The 17,140-nt window shown below is 45.6% G+C and overlaps 1 protein-coding gene, 1 long non-coding RNA gene and 1 pseudogene across 4 annotated transcripts; 2 read left to right on the top strand and 1 right to left on the bottom strand.

The window, feature by feature from the left end:
- Nucleotides 1–2,126: 2,126 nt before the first annotated feature.
- Ccdc51 (coiled-coil domain containing 51) lies at nucleotides 2,127–13,029 on the bottom strand. Of its 3 annotated transcripts, XM_027933837.2 has the most exons (5): nucleotides 12,942–12,996; nucleotides 5,576–5,641; nucleotides 4,910–5,229; nucleotides 3,556–3,720; nucleotides 2,127–3,100 (listed from the first exon to the last, which is right to left on the bottom strand). In XM_027933837.2, exons 3-5 carry the CDS (start codon nucleotides 5,216–5,218, stop codon nucleotides 2,345–2,347), a joined length of 1,230 nt encoding a protein of 409 aa, XP_027789638.1. In that variant the 5' UTR covers nucleotides 5,219–5,229; nucleotides 5,576–5,641; nucleotides 12,942–12,996; the 3' UTR covers nucleotides 2,127–2,344. The 3 variants fall into 3 exon arrangements, with proteins under 3 accessions (XP_027789638.1, XP_027789637.1, XP_071471861.1); XM_027933836.2 differs by lacking the exon at nucleotides 5,576–5,641 and having other exon boundaries at nucleotides 12,942–13,029; XM_071615760.1 differs by lacking the exons at nucleotides 4,910–5,229; nucleotides 5,576–5,641 and having other exon boundaries at nucleotides 12,942–13,007.
- LOC114091574 (U6 spliceosomal RNA) lies at nucleotides 10,122–10,219 on the top strand (annotated as a pseudogene).
- A 60-nt stretch (nucleotides 13,030–13,089) lies between the features above and the next one.
- On the top strand, nucleotides 13,090–16,634 carry LOC139706741 (uncharacterized). The gene is made up of 4 exons (XR_011708400.1): nucleotides 13,090–13,191; nucleotides 13,290–13,345; nucleotides 13,433–13,520; nucleotides 16,428–16,634. It is a non-coding gene; the product is annotated as an uncharacterized lncRNA (long non-coding RNA).
- Nucleotides 16,635–17,140: the final 506 nt, after the last annotated feature.

Raw genomic sequence — 17,140 nt, 5'->3', positions numbered from 1 at the left:
CGCCCGCTGCCCGCCCCTCCCGCCGCGGCGCTGCCACCGCTGGGAACAAAGGAGACAAAGCCGCGTCGGCCGGGCCGGGCTCCGCTCCTTCCCCCCCTTGCCCGCCGGGCCGCCCTTCCCCCTCCCGCCGCCAGGGCCTGGCCGGAAGCAGCGGGGAAAGCGGGACGCGCAGCCCTGAACCGCCCGGGACCCCGCATTCTAGTCCCCCGGGCTTAGTGTTTGCCCACGGATGTGGAATGGGGGGGACGGTTTCCAGCACCGGGGTAACGCTTCACCCTAGAGGTAGTCATGGCAACGCGGACCGCAGGGGGGAGGGGGTGTTAAGGAGTGAAACCTGGAGCAAGGGCGATCCCGCCCCGCCCCCTCCGGGCCTCACCTGCGCTCAGGGTTGGCACCGAAATTCGCGGCCCCACCTCCACCCAAAGAGGCCCGGATGGTCGCTGCGGTTTGCACCCCATGTGCTTTTGGTAAAGCGCCCCAGCCTCTTTGCCTCACCAGAACCGGGTGGGACCCGCGCCTCTCACCTGCCTGGCCTGTTGGCCCGTGAACACCACCACCACCCTGCCTCGCCCAGTGCCTGGAGCTCTTTTTTCCTTCTGGTACCGGGATCGTGTAGTCGATCCTCCCCAATTTCCTTTGTCTGAACTCCTAGGCGCCTTGTTTCTCCTCTTCACACCTGGCTCTGCCCACCGCTCCTTCTTCCAGATCTCCCCAACAACCAAGCTCTCCTTCCGGCCCCCACCCCTGGCTGTTTGAGAAGAGCTCGGGCTTTGGACCTGAGTTTGCGCCATCACTAAACTATGTAACCTGACACCCACCACCACCACCTATTTGCTAATCTACAAGTGGGGGTGACAGCACCCCTAGCCGGTCTGTGAAGCAGGGTACACAGGCTGCGGAGGTGCACAAGCAAGGTCTCACTTCCTTTCCTCTCAGGACTGTACTTTGACTCGCCCCAAGCTGAGAAACCTTGGGCAAGTCTGGGCTCCCTCACTATCAAACAACTGGGCCTTCCTGAGGAGGAAACGCTGGGCGAAGGGTTTTCTCCTGAGGCCTATTTGTGTCTTAAGCAACGACCAGGCCCAGCCTTTACCACCGCTTCCAATGAAACAAAATTTGTCACAGAACCTTCCAGGGCCTTCACAAACTAAAGGAAACCTCAACCGGGGGCTCAGGTCTTCCACACTGGCTACTCTTCAAACTTCCTACCCGCTCAGGGTCTCCATTCTCATTCATCTGCCTTCCAGATTCACCCTCCCGTTACCTCTCAAGTCACCCCTCCCCTTCATCCCCACTTCCAGTCCCTAAACCCAAGCTTCCAGCACCTTACAGGCACTAGCAAGGCAACCCTCTCCAGTTCCCTCACCCCTAGGCTCCAGCCTCAGAGACTGACAACTCTCTTCCCCATTCTCTAAATATACAATCTCCAACTTCCCTACAACCATCCTTACCTCAGCCAGGAGAGTTTGCCCCAAATCCCTCACCCACTTTGGCTTTCCTGTCTCTACAGCTTGTAGAATCCAAGCTGTTCCCCCGCCCTTTTTTTTCAGTTGTTGATAGGCCTTTATTTATATGCAGTGCTTCACACATGCTAGGCAAGCACTCTACCACTGAGCCACAACCCCAGCCATTTGTATCACCTTTTGCATGCCTAGAATCCTCTCCTCCCCAAATCCATTCACTCAAGTGCACAAACATCAAGACCTACCTTACCCCATAGGTAAACCTGGACTCACCCCACAGACCTCCTGATCTGTATACAGATAAGGTAACTCCTGTGCCATTAGAATAATGAACACTCAGTACAGAGGTCATTCCATCCCATGCCATTCTGGGGAAACATCACACACTGAAGATGGATTGACCAAATGACTGAGGGACCAGGTACTCAAAGGTTCAGAGGACTAGTGGGGTCATCTGGGCTGAGCACAGGCTCCAAGAGGAGGGTACCCAATACAAAACATTTCCGCTTTACTGACTTCTGCAGAACACTTTTACACAGGCACAGACGAATGAGCTCCCATCCACAGATCTAAGGTACAACTTCAGGGTACTCTGAAAGGGTAGGTAGGCTTTCTACTATATGCCAGATCTCCAGTACTCCAACACAAGTACAGAGCACCACCTTACATTCTAAGACATTTTAATTGCACATTCAAAGTTGTGATAATTAATGAAAATAAGCATTGCCTGCAAAGCAAAGTACATGCAGATGGTAAGCCATGCAGATGGTGTTCAGACTCAGGCTGAGGCTGTATATGTCCCAAGACTCGCTTCATCACTGAAATTCACTAATGAAAGCCACATTCTACCCCCTTAGACCTTCAATAGGCAGATCCAGGGGCTAGCTGGCCTTGAACAGCATGTAGAGCACAGGCAGTGTCGCCATAAACGTCACACAAGTGACCAGTGTGCTGTAGATGGTGTTCCTGTTGCCTTGAACTTTTACCCTCTGCTCCATGTCAGACAGAGCCAACATCACACTCTGCTGTTCCAGCAAGGAGCCAAGCAGAGCCCCATCTGCTGGCTCCACCAAGCTTGGGTGTGCTGCAGCCTTTGCAAGCTGAACCACCCCAGCCATTTGGCTGCAAGTCTTTTCCAGGCCATCAAGCTGCTCTCGTAAACCCTCTAGACAGGAATGGACCTGCCGAGAATGACTGAGCTGCTCTTTCAAAGCAGCTGAAAGGACATCGGTGTCTCTGTTTCGATGCGGGGAAGTACCTGCCAGTGACCCAGATCCCTGGCCCTGCCCAGCATGCACCAGGCTCCTCAGGTCTACCATGAGGTTGTGGAGGTCCCTCTGTTGGAGGGAGTAGCTAGACGCCTGTTCACGGATGGCCTCTTGGAGACTCACAGGCCCTTTCTGTGCCTCCAGAAGTAAAGCCTTCAGTTCCTGTAGCCGAACACGGTTTACATAGGTGGAGCCAGCCACACCAATCAGGGCTCCTAGGACTGACCCAATGAGGGACCAGTTCTTGGTCCTCTCGGCCCTTGCCCGCTCCTTCTCGTGACTCTCACGCACAGCTGCAGAAAAAAGGGAGAACTTCTCACGCTCAGAGTCTTCTGTATGCATATAGGCAATGCGGAGCCTCTTCTCCTCCTGTGGAAACAAAACATGTCACATAGCAGCAAGAGACCCTGTGGCTACAGCCAGTGGCACCTGGGTCACTTCCCTGCCCCTGGTTCCACTACACCTGCTGAATGATAAAGGCCACATAAACCTGGCTAGGTGTAGGGGCAGAGAAACAGGGAGTGTAGAAGTAGTGGCATGATATTCCCATCTGGGCAGTCTTGGGTCTGGCCAGAAGTGCACTTATGTTTCCCAAAGGTGTGTATAGGAAATGATGTGTCTGGAGCTGCCTGGGCTGGTCCTTCTTAGTGATCTGGGTCCTAGAATGTCAACCCCACTACTCAACAGGAAGAACATGAACAGGCTCTGGAAGCATGGGGCCCTACCCCTTCACAAGAGCTTCTGGTTTACCTCTTAGTCTCTCTACAATTTACCAGGCAAGGGGCCCTGTGCAGGTGAGAAAGGCTACCTCATAAGAGGCTTACCTGCAGCATCCTGTGCTCCAGAGTAGCCAGTTCCAGGTACTGGTTATCTTCCCTGGAAACACGGTCCAAGCGATCCCTCACCTCCTTCAGCTTTGCTTGCTGAACTTCCAAGTCCTCCCGAGCCTCTCGGACAAGCCCACGAGCCACCATGAACACTTTCTCTGCCTGTAGAAAGAACAGCAGAGGTCATCAGTCCCCTCCCTCAACACCCACACAAGCTCAACTCCTTGGCCAAAAAGGCAGTGGTTAAGAGGTCACTGGGGTGTCAACTGCAAAGGGTAAAAACGGTTCTTTTGATGCTCTTCCTGGCTCACCCAGTGGTATAGCCCTGGGCCACACCCCTCCAAATCACCAGATTTATCCATTCAAACAGAAATAATGTGCCCCTGAGAAAGTTGAAAACAGCTAACAATGCATATAATCGGTGTTCACTAAATCCAGCCAACTCAGATACAAAGCACAGTAGAACCCATGTTCTTACATTGTTTCCCATGTATTACCTTACTTATGCCTCAGGACAAGGCCATCAAAGGCACTGCTACAACTCTCCAGTTTATACACCAGGAAAGTCCAGCTTGGCCAAGCTCACAATCCTCAGATTCTTCCTGCCTTGCTACAATGTTTTGTGCCTAAGCAGGAGTGGGACTAGAGGTAACACAATAAATTTCTGCTGCCACAAAGGACTTGACAACTGCCTCAGGCCCTCTACCTTCACATAATAAGGCAGAATCACACCCCCCTTGCCTGAAAGTCTCACCACCAACCCTCCCTAACAATCTGTGAAGGATGTTCATTGGCTTAATTGAATGTATATTAATGGCCAAAGACTTACTGGCACACAGCAACTATTTTCACAGAGATTAGGGGGCATAGTTACATAGAGACCTTCATCCCAGAAGTGTCAGACCCAAGTTTCCATGCAAGAATAAGTCAAATCCCTCCTCCAGAGATGTTTAAGAAAAGGAAGGTCTGGCCAGGCGCAATGGCACACACCTATAACCCCAGCAACTTGCAAGAGGAACGCAAGTTTAAGGCCAGCCTGGGCAACTTAGCAAGACTCTTGTCTCAAAATTAAAATAAGAAAGGGCTAGTGGTGTAGCTCAATGGTACAGAACCCCTGGGTTGGAAGGAAGGAAGGAAGAAAGGAAGGAAGGAAAAAAAACAAAAAGTACTGGGGATATAGCTCAGTGGTAAAGCAGCCCTGGGTTCAATCCACAGTACCAAAAAAAGAAAGAAAGGCAAATTTGGAGTGGTTTCCCAGCACCAGCATATGGCTGATATACCTGGTAGTAGCCAACATAGCACATTTCCCAAGTCTGAGGGCAGGGCCAACCACCCCAAGTCCCCTGCTCACCTCAGTCACATTTCCCTGGGCCTCTCGAACCTCATTAAGTCCAACAAACTCTTCATATCTGTCCCACCAAGTCTTGGCTGTAGAGGTCGCCCTTTGTTGAATGTTGTGCCCCAGGGCTCTTCCTAGTGCTGGGAGGCGGTGATACAGCCCAAGGGCTGCTTCCTCTGGTCGCTTATCCCCAGGCTGAGTGGGGCCTGGGCTGCAGAGAGTCCTGGCCACAAAGAGGTCCCTTCCAAGGAGACCCCTTCGCATCAGTACATGGGATAGATCCATGATGTGCTGCATGGCAAACACAGGACTACACCCCATCAGCAGGAGATCTATGAGGAGAACATCAGAGAGATGAGCTCACAGCTAAGAAAGGCTGGACAGAAGCTAAGTCTCAAGGCCTAGGGATAGTTCTGAACAGATTCACACTAAAATTATCTAAACCAAGCACCACTCTGTTCAGCCCAGAGACTGCAGCCCTGTGGTAAGAGTTTCCCCCAGGTCTCCTGAACAATGGAACACATTCAGGGAAAAGCTTATGTAGAACATCATGTCTTCCATGTTCCTCCATGACACCACCCAAAACAGACCTTCCCACCTCCTTGCATCCCTCTGATGTGACCTGGATGATAATTCTACAACCCAGTTTTCTGATAATGTCAAAGAAAGAAACCAAACCTGGGTTATGTCCATGCTGACAAAGCCTCACAAAGATTCATGAAGACTTCCTGGAAAGTGATGGAACTGAGGGCAATTCAGGGAAGATTAAGATCCAGGGTCATTTCTGGAAATAACCCTCACATTCAACTTCCCAGACTTCTGAAGCCATCCTCCCATTGGGTAAGCAAAGTTTCAATTATGTGCAAGGACATAAAGACACAGGTCATTCATATCCCAACAAAGAAAACTCTCATCACTCTTTGAGAAGATAATTCCAGAGGAAGAAAAAAAAAATCTGCTTTCTCCAAAGAGAACAGCTTTTCTTAGGTTCACAAGCCTTCTCCTGCCATCTAACTCAACTTTCCAGACTACCAAGTCCCAGTCTCACATTTCTTGAGAGCTTTTTCCTTCCTCTCCAACTTTAGGCACTGCTCAACAGGTTAGGTTTCTCTAGTTTCCCTTTTAGCCTTGCTTTGATGTTTGGGCCTTAACAATGCCTACTTTCCCGAATATGAACAACATAGTGAATCTCCCAGTATCCCAGAGTCAGGCCTTGCCCAGCCCAAGAACAGCACTAAAAAGGAGGTCAGTTACCCATATTCTCAGGAAAACCTGGCACCACCTTCTGGCCAAAGCACATTTCAAAGCCCCTAAACACTGATCCTAGCTGTCAGAGTGACATCTGGTGGCCAAATAAGCAAGTCAGAAAAAAAGCAAAAGGAGCTAGGCACAGAAAAATGGAGGGAGGTACATCAGATGCCAAACAGAAAAAGGCTTCCTGAGGTAGGATGATGTGAAACAGAGATCTGCCCACAGCATCCCAGCCTCAACCTCATCACCTATGAAGAAGCTCAGGCCCTCATGAAAATAAGCCTCATGGGCAGGGACATGCCTTCTGGTCAGAGTGCACCCAAGCTAAGAGCCATTAAAGGGGACATCCCAGTAACAGAGTTTCCACGGTGTGCTGTACAGGAACCCCCAGCCTCATTCATAAGGCTGGGAACCATGGAAAATCACACTTTCCATGCCCCAGTGAATGGGTGAGCCTCACAAGCCTCAATACTAGTGCCCTCAGCACACAGACCACGGCCCCACAACAGCCCTGCCAGTGTACCCTTCACCAAAGCAAAGCACATGGCACTGCACCCCACCAAACAGAGCACCCACTCTCTTTCCCAGCAACACTTGGCAAAAGGGTTCATCACCTTGGCTATCACCACTCCCTCCTCTTTCCCTCTCTTGATCCTACTCCATGATCAAGGTTGTTCCCTACAAGCCCCTCAAAACTTCCAATTTTTTAGGTTCCTATTTCTGCTTCTCAAATTTCTTCTCCAGCCTCTCTGCAACTTTTGATACCCTCTCTTCCTGAAATCACTGCCCTCTTGGCTTCCTCCAATCTGCTCAATCTCCTTTCCTCTGGCAGAGGCCCACTCGTGGACCCCAAGAGAGTCACCCATCCCTGGGAGAGATGATAGCTACAGCCTCCTCCTGTGCAATCTCAGCTTCCTCTCCTGCCTTCCACAGACATTCTCCATCAGCAGCCCAGAGGTCTGTTAACATGTGAGAGAGATTGTATCTTTCAGCTCCCAGTTTACCTAGCATGAACCCCAAGCCTGGAAGCAGCTAACAAGTCTCTCAGCCCTTACCTTCTTCCTTCTCTCCATCACTGTACTCTGCTCCAGCCACCTTGACATGCTAAGCAGGATCCTATCACAGGCTCTATGCCCCGCTGCTCCTCCAACCCAGGCCTCTCTTCTTCAGTAAATCTACATGGCTTATCTTGACATTTATGTCTTTCCTCATAGCTCACCTCTCAGTAAGGCCTTCCTTGGCCACTCATTGCATGGCCATCTTTCCTGCTTCATTTTTCTCTATTAGACATCCATTTCCTAACTAGAACATAAGTTTGGTGACACAGGGACTTCATGAAGAAATGTGTCAATAACATTTGGAGTTGTTTCTCCACTCCTTTCCCTCCTCTCAGCCTCTCTGGCCCATCCCAATCCCTGGCCTATCTTCCCCACTTAGGTATCTTCCAGACCCTTTAACCAGCAAAGGGAGAATGGTACTGGCAGAGGTAAAAGGTGGAAAGTACTTGAGGTTGTCCAAAACCTGAAAGGCAGTCAGTGCAATGCAGAAGTAGAAGCAGACAAGGGTGGATGGAGGAGAAGCTGGACAAACGGACAGAGGCTCAATTGAACAGGGTCCCAGGAGCCAAGCTTGGAATTTTGCCCCTCCAAATCCATTCTCCCACTCCATCTAGATGACTGTCTCCTGCCAACTGCTCTTTCTTAAACCCTCTGTTATCTGTACCTTATCTTCATTCACAGTTGATGCCCTACTTCATTCCTCACCAAGAAAATATGAATTTGGAAGGGAACTTCCAACAAACTCCCATAATATCTTCCCAACTGCCGATTTCTGCTCCATTTCCCTTTCTCTCTTTACTCTTATTATTCTTTTATTATTCTTTTTTTTTTTTTTTTAATGTTGTACAAGGGATTGAACCCAGGGGCACTCTACTACTGAATCACATCCCCAGCCATTTTTATTAATTTTGAGACTGGATCTCACCAAGTTGCCCAGGCTAGCCTTGAGCTTGATGATCCTCCTGCCTTAGTTGTTTTACAGGCATATACTACCACACCTGATTGGGCAATTGCTTTTTGATGACCATACTGTAATAATTCAACAGAGAAATTTCAAAATGGTGTTGGGGGCTGGGTAGCTCAGTCAATAGAGTGCCTGCCTCATATGCACAAGGTCCTGGGTTCAATCCTCAGCACCACACACACATATATATATTAAATAAAAAAAAAAATGGTGTTGGGCTAGGAAAGGAGGCCCACACCTGTAATCCCAGCAACTGACTATGGCAGGAGGATCACAAATTCAAGGTCAGCCTCAGCAACTTACCTTTTGTCAAAAAAATAAAAAAGCCTGGGAATGTGGCTCAATGATAAAGCACCACTGGGCCCAGTACTCCCTGGCAAAAATGGTGTTGGAGGGGCTGAGGCTGGGGCTCAGTGGTAGAGCGCCTGCGTAGCATGCATGAGGCACTGGGTTCGATCCTCAGCACCACATAAACAAATAAAGATATTGTGTCCACCAAAAATTAAAAAAATAAATATTAAAAAAATGGTGTTGGAGTAACTGCAAAAGAATTAATTTAGACTTGTATGTCACACTATATACAAAAATTAACTTGAAATGTATCAAAATCCTTAATGTAAGATATCAAACTACAAAAATCTTAGAAGAAAATAAGCAGTGACTTCTTAGATGTGATACCAAAAGCACAATAAACAAAAGTTAAAAAAAAAAAAAAGAGAGAGAGAACTGGACCCTACCAAATGAAACACTTTTGTGATTCAAAAGAGAGTATCAGGGCTAGGATTGTGGCACAGTGGTAGATGTATAAGGCACTAGGTTCAATTCTCAGCACCACACATAAATAAAATAATTAAGTAAAGATCCATCAACAACTAACAGAAAATATTTTTTCCAAAAAAATACACTATCAAAGCCAGGCGTGGTAGTGCATGCCTGTAATCCTAGCAGCTCGGGAGACTAAGATAGGAGGATTCAAAGCCAGCCTCAGCAACTTAGCAAGGCCCTAAGCAATTTAATGAAACCCTGTCTCAAAATAAAATATAAAAAAGGGGTAGGGATGTGGCTCAGTAATTAAGTGCCCTGGGGTTCAATCCTCACAACCAAAAAAAAAAAAAAGATGACGACACTATCAAAAACATAAAACGATATGGGCTAGAAGTGTAGCTCAGTAGTAGAGCACTTGCTGAGCATGCTTGAAGCCCAAAGTTTGATGTCCCAGCATCACAATAAAAGGAAAAAAAAAATGAAAAGTTAAGTTTATAGAATGGACTCCCCATCTCTCTTGATTCTCAGGATAAAGAATCTATGCTTCTAGGGAAGACCAATGCATGCCCCAGGTCCCATTTCCTCTCCCTCCTCAGATATTGCTCAACAACTGATGTGGCACCCCCTTCAGCAACTGCCCCATTTCTATGTTCTTCACATCAGACTCTTCCACAGATTGCCTGAACTCACCGTCTCCACTTGTTTGCCTCCTGTTCTCTCACAAACCCTGTCTGCTCTGGCCTTCATACCCACCATGCCACTGGAACTGTACTTGTCTGGATCACCACACTACTAAATCCAATGACAAGCTTTCAGTGCTCATCTCATTTGCCCTATCAGAAATCTGTGCCTCATGATAGCAACCTTCTTCCTTCAAATGCCACTTTCACTTGGCTCCGAATCCCCCACTCATCTCCCTAACCTCTAAACACTTGCCTCAGGGCTCAGGGCTCAGACTTCTAATACAGTATTTTTAAATGCTGGGTACATAATGGAGCACACCTATAAACCCAGTGGCTTAGGAGGCTGAGGCAGGAGGACCACAAGTTTAAAACCAACAATTTAGCAAGATCCTGTTTCGAAATAAAAAATAAAAAGGGCTGGGGATGTTGCTCAGTGGTTAAGCACCTCTGGGTTCAATCCTTGGTACCAAAATAACAAAAAAAAAAATGCTATGGTACTGGGTGCTCACTTCAGCAGCATAAAATTGCAATGATACAGAGAAGATTAGCATGGCCCCTGCACAAGGATTACACACAAATTCATGAAGCATTCCATATTTTTCCACTATGTATAACTACTTTTAAAAAAGAATTAATACTAATGAAATTATGCCTATGGAATAAATAATGTTAGATCTTGATTCATTGTACTTATAGAACATTAGTAGCCCTATTTAGATGACAAATTACCACACACCCAAGGTGTTTTAAAGGATTAAATTAAATCTGTTAGATCTATACCTGGCAGAACAAAATGAGAAGTGGTAGCAATTGTTATTATTGATTATAACGAGAACAAATAAGTACTTGATGTTAGTGGCAAATATATTCTTCCAACAAAATTGTCAAGTGAGTATTAAAAAAAAAAAATGCAACAGAGCTGAAGTGCAGTGAAGTGGCAGAGTGCTTACCTAGAATGTCCAAGACCTTGTGCTCAACAACCAGCACTATTTTAAAAAAAAAAGGGGGGGGGGGGACTAGGGTTGTGTCTTTGTGGTAGAGTGCTTGCCTAGCATGCTTGAGGCACTGGTTTCGATCCTCAGTACCACATAAAAATAAAATAAAGGTATTATGTCCACCTATAACTAAAAAAATATATATAGGTTGTGGCTCAGTGGTAGAACACTCAGCATGTACGAGGCTCAGCACCACATAAAAATAAATAAATAGATAGATAGATAGATAAAGGTATTATGTCCAACACCAATTGAAGAATATTTAAAACACACACACACACACACACACACGGATGAAAACGCTTTTAAAAATTATTGCAGTAATGTCTGCACATCTCTGATTATACTAAAATCTACGGACTGTACATGTTAAGTAGGTTAATTGAATTGTACGATAAATTATATATGAATAAAGCTGTTATTTAAAAAAGAGAGAGAGCGCTTTAATTGAAGTACAGCTCATTGGTAGAACATTTGCCTAGAATGATGGGCTCAATCTCTAGCACCTCAAATACAAAAATTAAAACTATACAGACTTCTCCTCAGGATTCAGGCTTATTTATCAAACTGCCCAACCCTTATCTTTGCTTAAAAACTAACAGGGTCGGAAGGGAATGTAGCTTAGTGGTTAAGCACCTGTGTGCCCCAAGACCCTGGGTTTGATACCAAGCACCACAAAAAAATAAAATCTAATGGTAAATCTTATCTTCCCCTCTATTTTGGTTTGATCAATTTTTCCTGGCTGTGACAAAAATACCTGACCAGAACAACTTAGAGGAGGAAAGATTTATTTTGGTTCATATTTCCAGGAGTTTCAGTCCATGGTTGGCTAGTTTCATTGCTTTGAGCCTAAAGTGAAGCAGAACATCATGGCAATGACATGGTGGAGGAAAGCTGCTCAGCTCATGACAACCAGAAAGCAGACAGGGAAGAAGGACCAAGGATAAGATATAGTCTCCAAGAGCATATCCCTGGTGATCTACTTCCTCTGATCATGCCCTACCTGCCTACAATTTCTACCTCCTCCCAGTAGTCCATTCAAATTATTAATCCATCAAATGGATGGATCTACTGATGAGGTTAGAGCTCTCCCGATCCAATCATTTTCTAAAAGCCCTACCTCTGGACATTGCTGCATTCCTTCAACACATGTGTTTTGTGGGGACATTCCAGATACAAACCATAAAGCCTCCCAAACCTGCTTTTCCCATAACCTTCTCCATCTTAGTTGATGGCAACTTCAAGTCCAAATGCTCAGGCTGAAAACCTCACATCCTCCAAAACCCCGTACTTTCTCTCCTACCCTGACATCTAATTGATCAGCAAATGTCCACTAGGATCACTCCTCCTTTCATCTCTGCTAGTGCTACCAAATGGTCCCAATGACCAACATCCCTTTCCTGGATTATCCCAAGAGCCTCTTGACAGGTTTCCCTACTCTAGCTCTAATAGACTACTGTCAACAGAGCAGCCAGTGTTCCTCTCAAAACACTGGTGAGACCATGTCTCTGCTCAAATCCTCAAATCTTTTCTCACAAAGTAAAAGTCAGTCTTTTCCACAGCCTACAGGGGATGGAGCCCCAAGCTCCCATACCTCTCAGACCTCATTTTCTACTATTCTCCCTTTCCTCACTCTGCTCCAGTCACATGGACCTTCATGATGCTAGAACACACTAGACTGTTCCTCCTAAAGGTTTTCCAATCCTTAAGTGACCAGTGATCATGGTCAGCACTGCTTGCTCTCTGGCTTTAAGTTTTGCTCAAATATGAATTCCTGGGGAGGTCTTTTTGTGTCCACCCTATCAGCAATGGCCATCCACTCTTATCCCAGTACTCAATACCCACTTTCCCTCTTTTTCTCCTAAAACACCTCATGAACTCTGATATGTATTTCACTTTTATACTTTGTTTATAATCTGTCTCAGTTGAATTTAAGCTACACCAGCACAAGAAGTATTGTTCACTGCTGAATCTCCAGAGCCTAATATACTATCTAAATATAGTACATACTCAACAAAAGTGCAATGGATGAATAAACAGAATTCACAAACAAGTGCACTCCTGATTATCTTATAAAAACCAAACTCCTTCCAATGACTTCCAAAGTTGTAGGATCTGGTGACTTAGAGCCCTCCCACTTCTGCCATCTTCCTATCTCCCTTCAGTAATTACTTTCTGAATTCAAGAAAAGCTCCTGGCACTTGCACTCCCCTCTACCCGCAATCCTCTTTTTTCCGGTGCACGCAATTGCAGGCCCGGCGCATTCAGGTCAGGTACCCTTCCCACAGTTCCGGAGACCCCTGGGGAAACGACCCTTCCCACTTGTACCTGGTACACCTAGTCAGGAGCACTGGAGCTATAACTCCGACAAAGCATCTGCCATTCAGTTGACCTCTGACCCTTTAGCGCCTGCCCCTGGAGAGCCGCATCCTGTAGCGGGAGGGCAACTTCCTGACTAGGACCCAATCAACGGGCCCGCAACGCGGTATACGAACAGGAGGCGGGACTCGGATCTCCGTTTCCGGTTTAGGAGCAAGGTCTAGGGTAGGGGCGGCAGGCGCCATGTCCGGCCGGGAAGGTAAGTGTGTTCGGATTGCGGGGACCGCGGGGCGGTGCTGAACGGCTGGGAAGGGCCCGGCGGCGGGGACGGGCTGACCGTGCTCCTGTCGCCTACAGGTGGCAAGAAGAAGCCCCTGAAACAACCTAAGAAGCAGGCCAAGGAGATGGATGAGGTGAGAGCGGGCTCGGAGGCGCGGTCGGAGCGGGCGTGCGGAGGGACTGGGAGACTTGCCTGGAGTGAAACTTGTGCTTCTCTCTAGGAAGATAAGGCTTTCAAACAGAAACAAAAAGAGGAGCAGAAGAAACTTGAGGAGCTAAAAGCGAAGGCCGCGGGGAAGGGCCCCCTGGGTAAGTGAGGACCGAGGGGCGCTCAAATCGGACACATACTTTGAGCATCTTTAGGGATGAGGGCCGAGATGTTCCCTGTATCATTGGTGAGCTGCGAGGTCTCAGTTCCTGGTGTCCGCCCCGGCGGATCGCCCTAGCCAATCTTGGATTTGAATGCAAGCCAGAACTGGAGAAGGTAAACCCTTAGCAAAACCCTGTACAAATTAAGTATCCCTTATCTGAAAAGAAATCTTACCTTCCAGGCAGTCTTGGGCTTTCATTCCTAAGAAAGCTGCAGAAATTTACCCCAGGCACAAATTTATATGGTTAGGTTTATGGATATTTTTCTTCCATGCTTTCTTGCCCCAAATTTGTAACTAACTGCTTATTGATTTTGTTGCGTTATGTTGTGTTTCTTGGTACTGGGGACTGAATCCAGGGGTATTCTACCACTGAACTACATACCCAGCCTTTTAAATTTTATTTTGAGACAGGGTCTGCCTAATTTCTCATTCTTTTTTTTTTTTTTTTTTTTTTTGAGAGAATTTTTTAATATTTATTTTTTAGTTTTCGGCGGACACAACATCTTTGTTTGTATGTGGTGCTGAGCATGGAACCGGGATGCACGCATGCCAGGCAAGCGCGCTACTGAGCCACATCCCCAGCCCATAAGTTGCTCATTCTGAACTCAAAACTTGTGATCCTTCTGCCTCAACCCCTTAAGTAGCTGCTATCGGACATGAGCCACCACACCTAGTTTATTTATTCTTTGTAACACTACTCAACTAATAACTTTTACTTACTGCTCATATTATTTATAATAAATGATTCCTCATTTTGAGTTACTACTAGGTGTGCCTAGACTATAGTCCAGGTTCCTTAGAGTGCTATTGTTCCATGTGCTTTTCTAGTCTAACCCCCCCACCATTTTTTCTCTTTTCCTTCTTGTGAGAGGAATGGATTACATTTTACTTGCTGTCCTAGTACTGTGTGCTAGTTGGAGGGTAATATACTGTGAATTGAGCCCAGGGGTACTTTATGGCTGAACTACTTCCCCAATTCTTTTTATTTTGAGACTGGGTCTCAATAAATTGCTGAGGCTGGCCTTGAACTTGTGATCCTCCTGCCTGTACTTTCTGAGTCATTGGAGTTAAGGCCTGCACCACTGCAACTGGCCAGGGCCTACTAAAAGCTGTTTTCAGAATTATATCAGGTACCTTGCACCTTCCCTTAATTTGCGACTGTATATAGGGAGAAGGTAAGTCCTTAGCAAAACCCTGTACAGATTGAGCATCCCTTACCTGAAAATCCAAAATGCTCCAAAATCTGAAATGTTTTGAAAATTCCACACCTGGCCTCGTGTGGTGGCTTGGAGTCAAAATGCAGATGCACTAAACATAATAAAATTACTTTCAGCTATGTATATAAGGATATTCGGAGCGAAACATTAATGGATTTTGTGTTTGTTTTGGTACTGAGAATTGAACTTACCACTAAACTATATCTCTTTTTTTTTTTTTTGGTAGGATCTTGCTAAATTGCCAAGGCTAACTTTGAACTTGCAATGCTCCTGTCTCAGCCTTTAGAATTTCTGGGATTTACAACTTGGGTCCCATCCCCCAAAATATTTTATTATGTATATGTAAATATTCAAAAATCCACTGGGCACAGTGGTGCATGCCTATAATCCCAGTAGCTCAAGAAGCTGATGCAGGAGGATCACAAGTTCAAAGCCAGCCTCAGCAACTTAGCATGACCCTGTCTCTAAATAAAATATAAAAATGGCTGAGGATGTGGCTCAGTGGTTAAGCACCCCTGGGTTTAATCCCTGATACCAAAAAAAAAAAAAAATCCAAAACACTGCCAGGTGTGGTAGCACATGCCTGTAATCCCAGCAGCCAGGAGGCTGAGACAGGAAGATCTCAAGTTCAAGCACAGTCTCAGCAACTTAATGGGACCCTGTCTCAAAATAAGAAAACGGTTGGGGATGTGTCCCAGCCCCTGGGTTTAATCTCTGGTCTAGTAAAAAAAAAAAAAAAAAAAAAAAAAACTTGTGGTCCCCAATCGTTTCAGATACAGGATACTCAACCAGTACTATTTGTTTCTCGTAGAGCATCATCTGACTTTTTTTTTTTAACATCTTTTTTTCTTTTCTTTAATATTTATTTTTTAGTTTTAAGTGGACACAATATCTTTATTTTACATTTATGTGGTGCTGAGGATCAAACTCAGTGCCTCAAGCATGCTAGGCAAGCACTCTACCACTGAGCCACAACCCCAGCCCAACATCTTTTTTTTCTAATTAGTTACATGATAGCAGAATGCATTTCATTTCATTATACACAAACGGAATCATGTAACTTTTTTAAGACTCATTTTGTCAGAATCCTTTTATATCTTCATTCTGGTATCAGGAATTAATTCTACAGTTATTGCTAAAATTACCTACAGGTTGCCAAATGTATTATCATTTGTTAATTGGGTAAAATAAAATCATTGAGTAAACCAGGCCCCAGGAACATAATATGGAATGGAGTGTAGTATAATGTGGCAGTTAAGTATGGATCTAGAAATCAGACTACCGAGGTTGGAATTCTGGTTTGTCACATTACAGTTTAAAACCTTGAACAACACCAAATATAAAGACTATCTGTAAAGTAGGATGCATGGCAAGAGGATTATGAGCTAATCTGTGAAGTATATGATATTGTGGATGCAGAAAAGTACACAGCTATTGCTTGGGCCCCTGCCTTAACATCATTCTGCCTTTGCTCAGAATAGATGGTATCAGTAAAGCCACTGTGCACACTTATGTGAGAGTGAATTCCCAGGGTAAGAGTTAAGCTTTACTGGAATATACATTAAGCTCATTGGGATTTTTGCCATAAGAAATATGTTTTTCCTTAACTGTGACTTTTCCTTTTGTAGCCACAGGTGGAATTAAGAAGTCTGGCAAAAAGTAAGCCGATTCTTGTGCCTGAAATGATGGTGACCATTGATTCCATTCCTATTTAGACATCTGGATCCCCGCTGTAACATCTTTTGCCACCTATAGCTAGAATGAAGTGTTATGTTGGAGTCTGTTGTAAATTTAATAAACTTTTGTAAAATAATAATAATAATACACAACAAGTGGCTCATTGTCTCTTTAGTTTCATTCAGGCATTCCTACCTCAGCTGTGAATTTAAAGTAGACCCATCCTAGAATCTTGCCAGAGTTTGAATTCTGTATCACCCGGAATTAAACAAGTTCATCTGAAAGGCTGTTATCATGTGATGTATATTCAGTGGAATGCCCAGGACCTCTCACATGGGCAAGTTCTCCACCACCAAAGTACATCCCCAGCCCTTTTTAATTATTTTATTCTAAGTTGGCTCTTTTTAATGCTCAGGTTGGCCTCGAATTTGCCATCCAACTGCCTCAGCTCCCAAGTAGCTGAGATTACACACATGCATGGCCACACCCTACATATATATTTATTGAAACATTTGGTTAAGAGCCACCAGTTTGATTTCCTCTCCAGGCCTTGATAGAACTTGGGAATAATGATAAGCTTTGTATTTTAAAAGGACTTTCAAATCATTGAGACTACTAAATCAGAACTATAAAAAGTTTTTTTTGTTTTGTTAACAGGGATTGA

The sequence above is a fragment of the Marmota flaviventris genome, chromosome 8 (assembly GCF_047511675.1).
Source record: "Marmota flaviventris isolate mMarFla1 chromosome 8, mMarFla1.hap1, whole genome shotgun sequence".
NCBI lineage: Eukaryota > Metazoa > Chordata > Mammalia > Rodentia > Sciuridae > Marmota > Marmota flaviventris.
The sequence above is the reverse complement of the archived record's forward strand: the minus strand, read 5'-3'. Positions and strand labels throughout refer to the sequence as shown.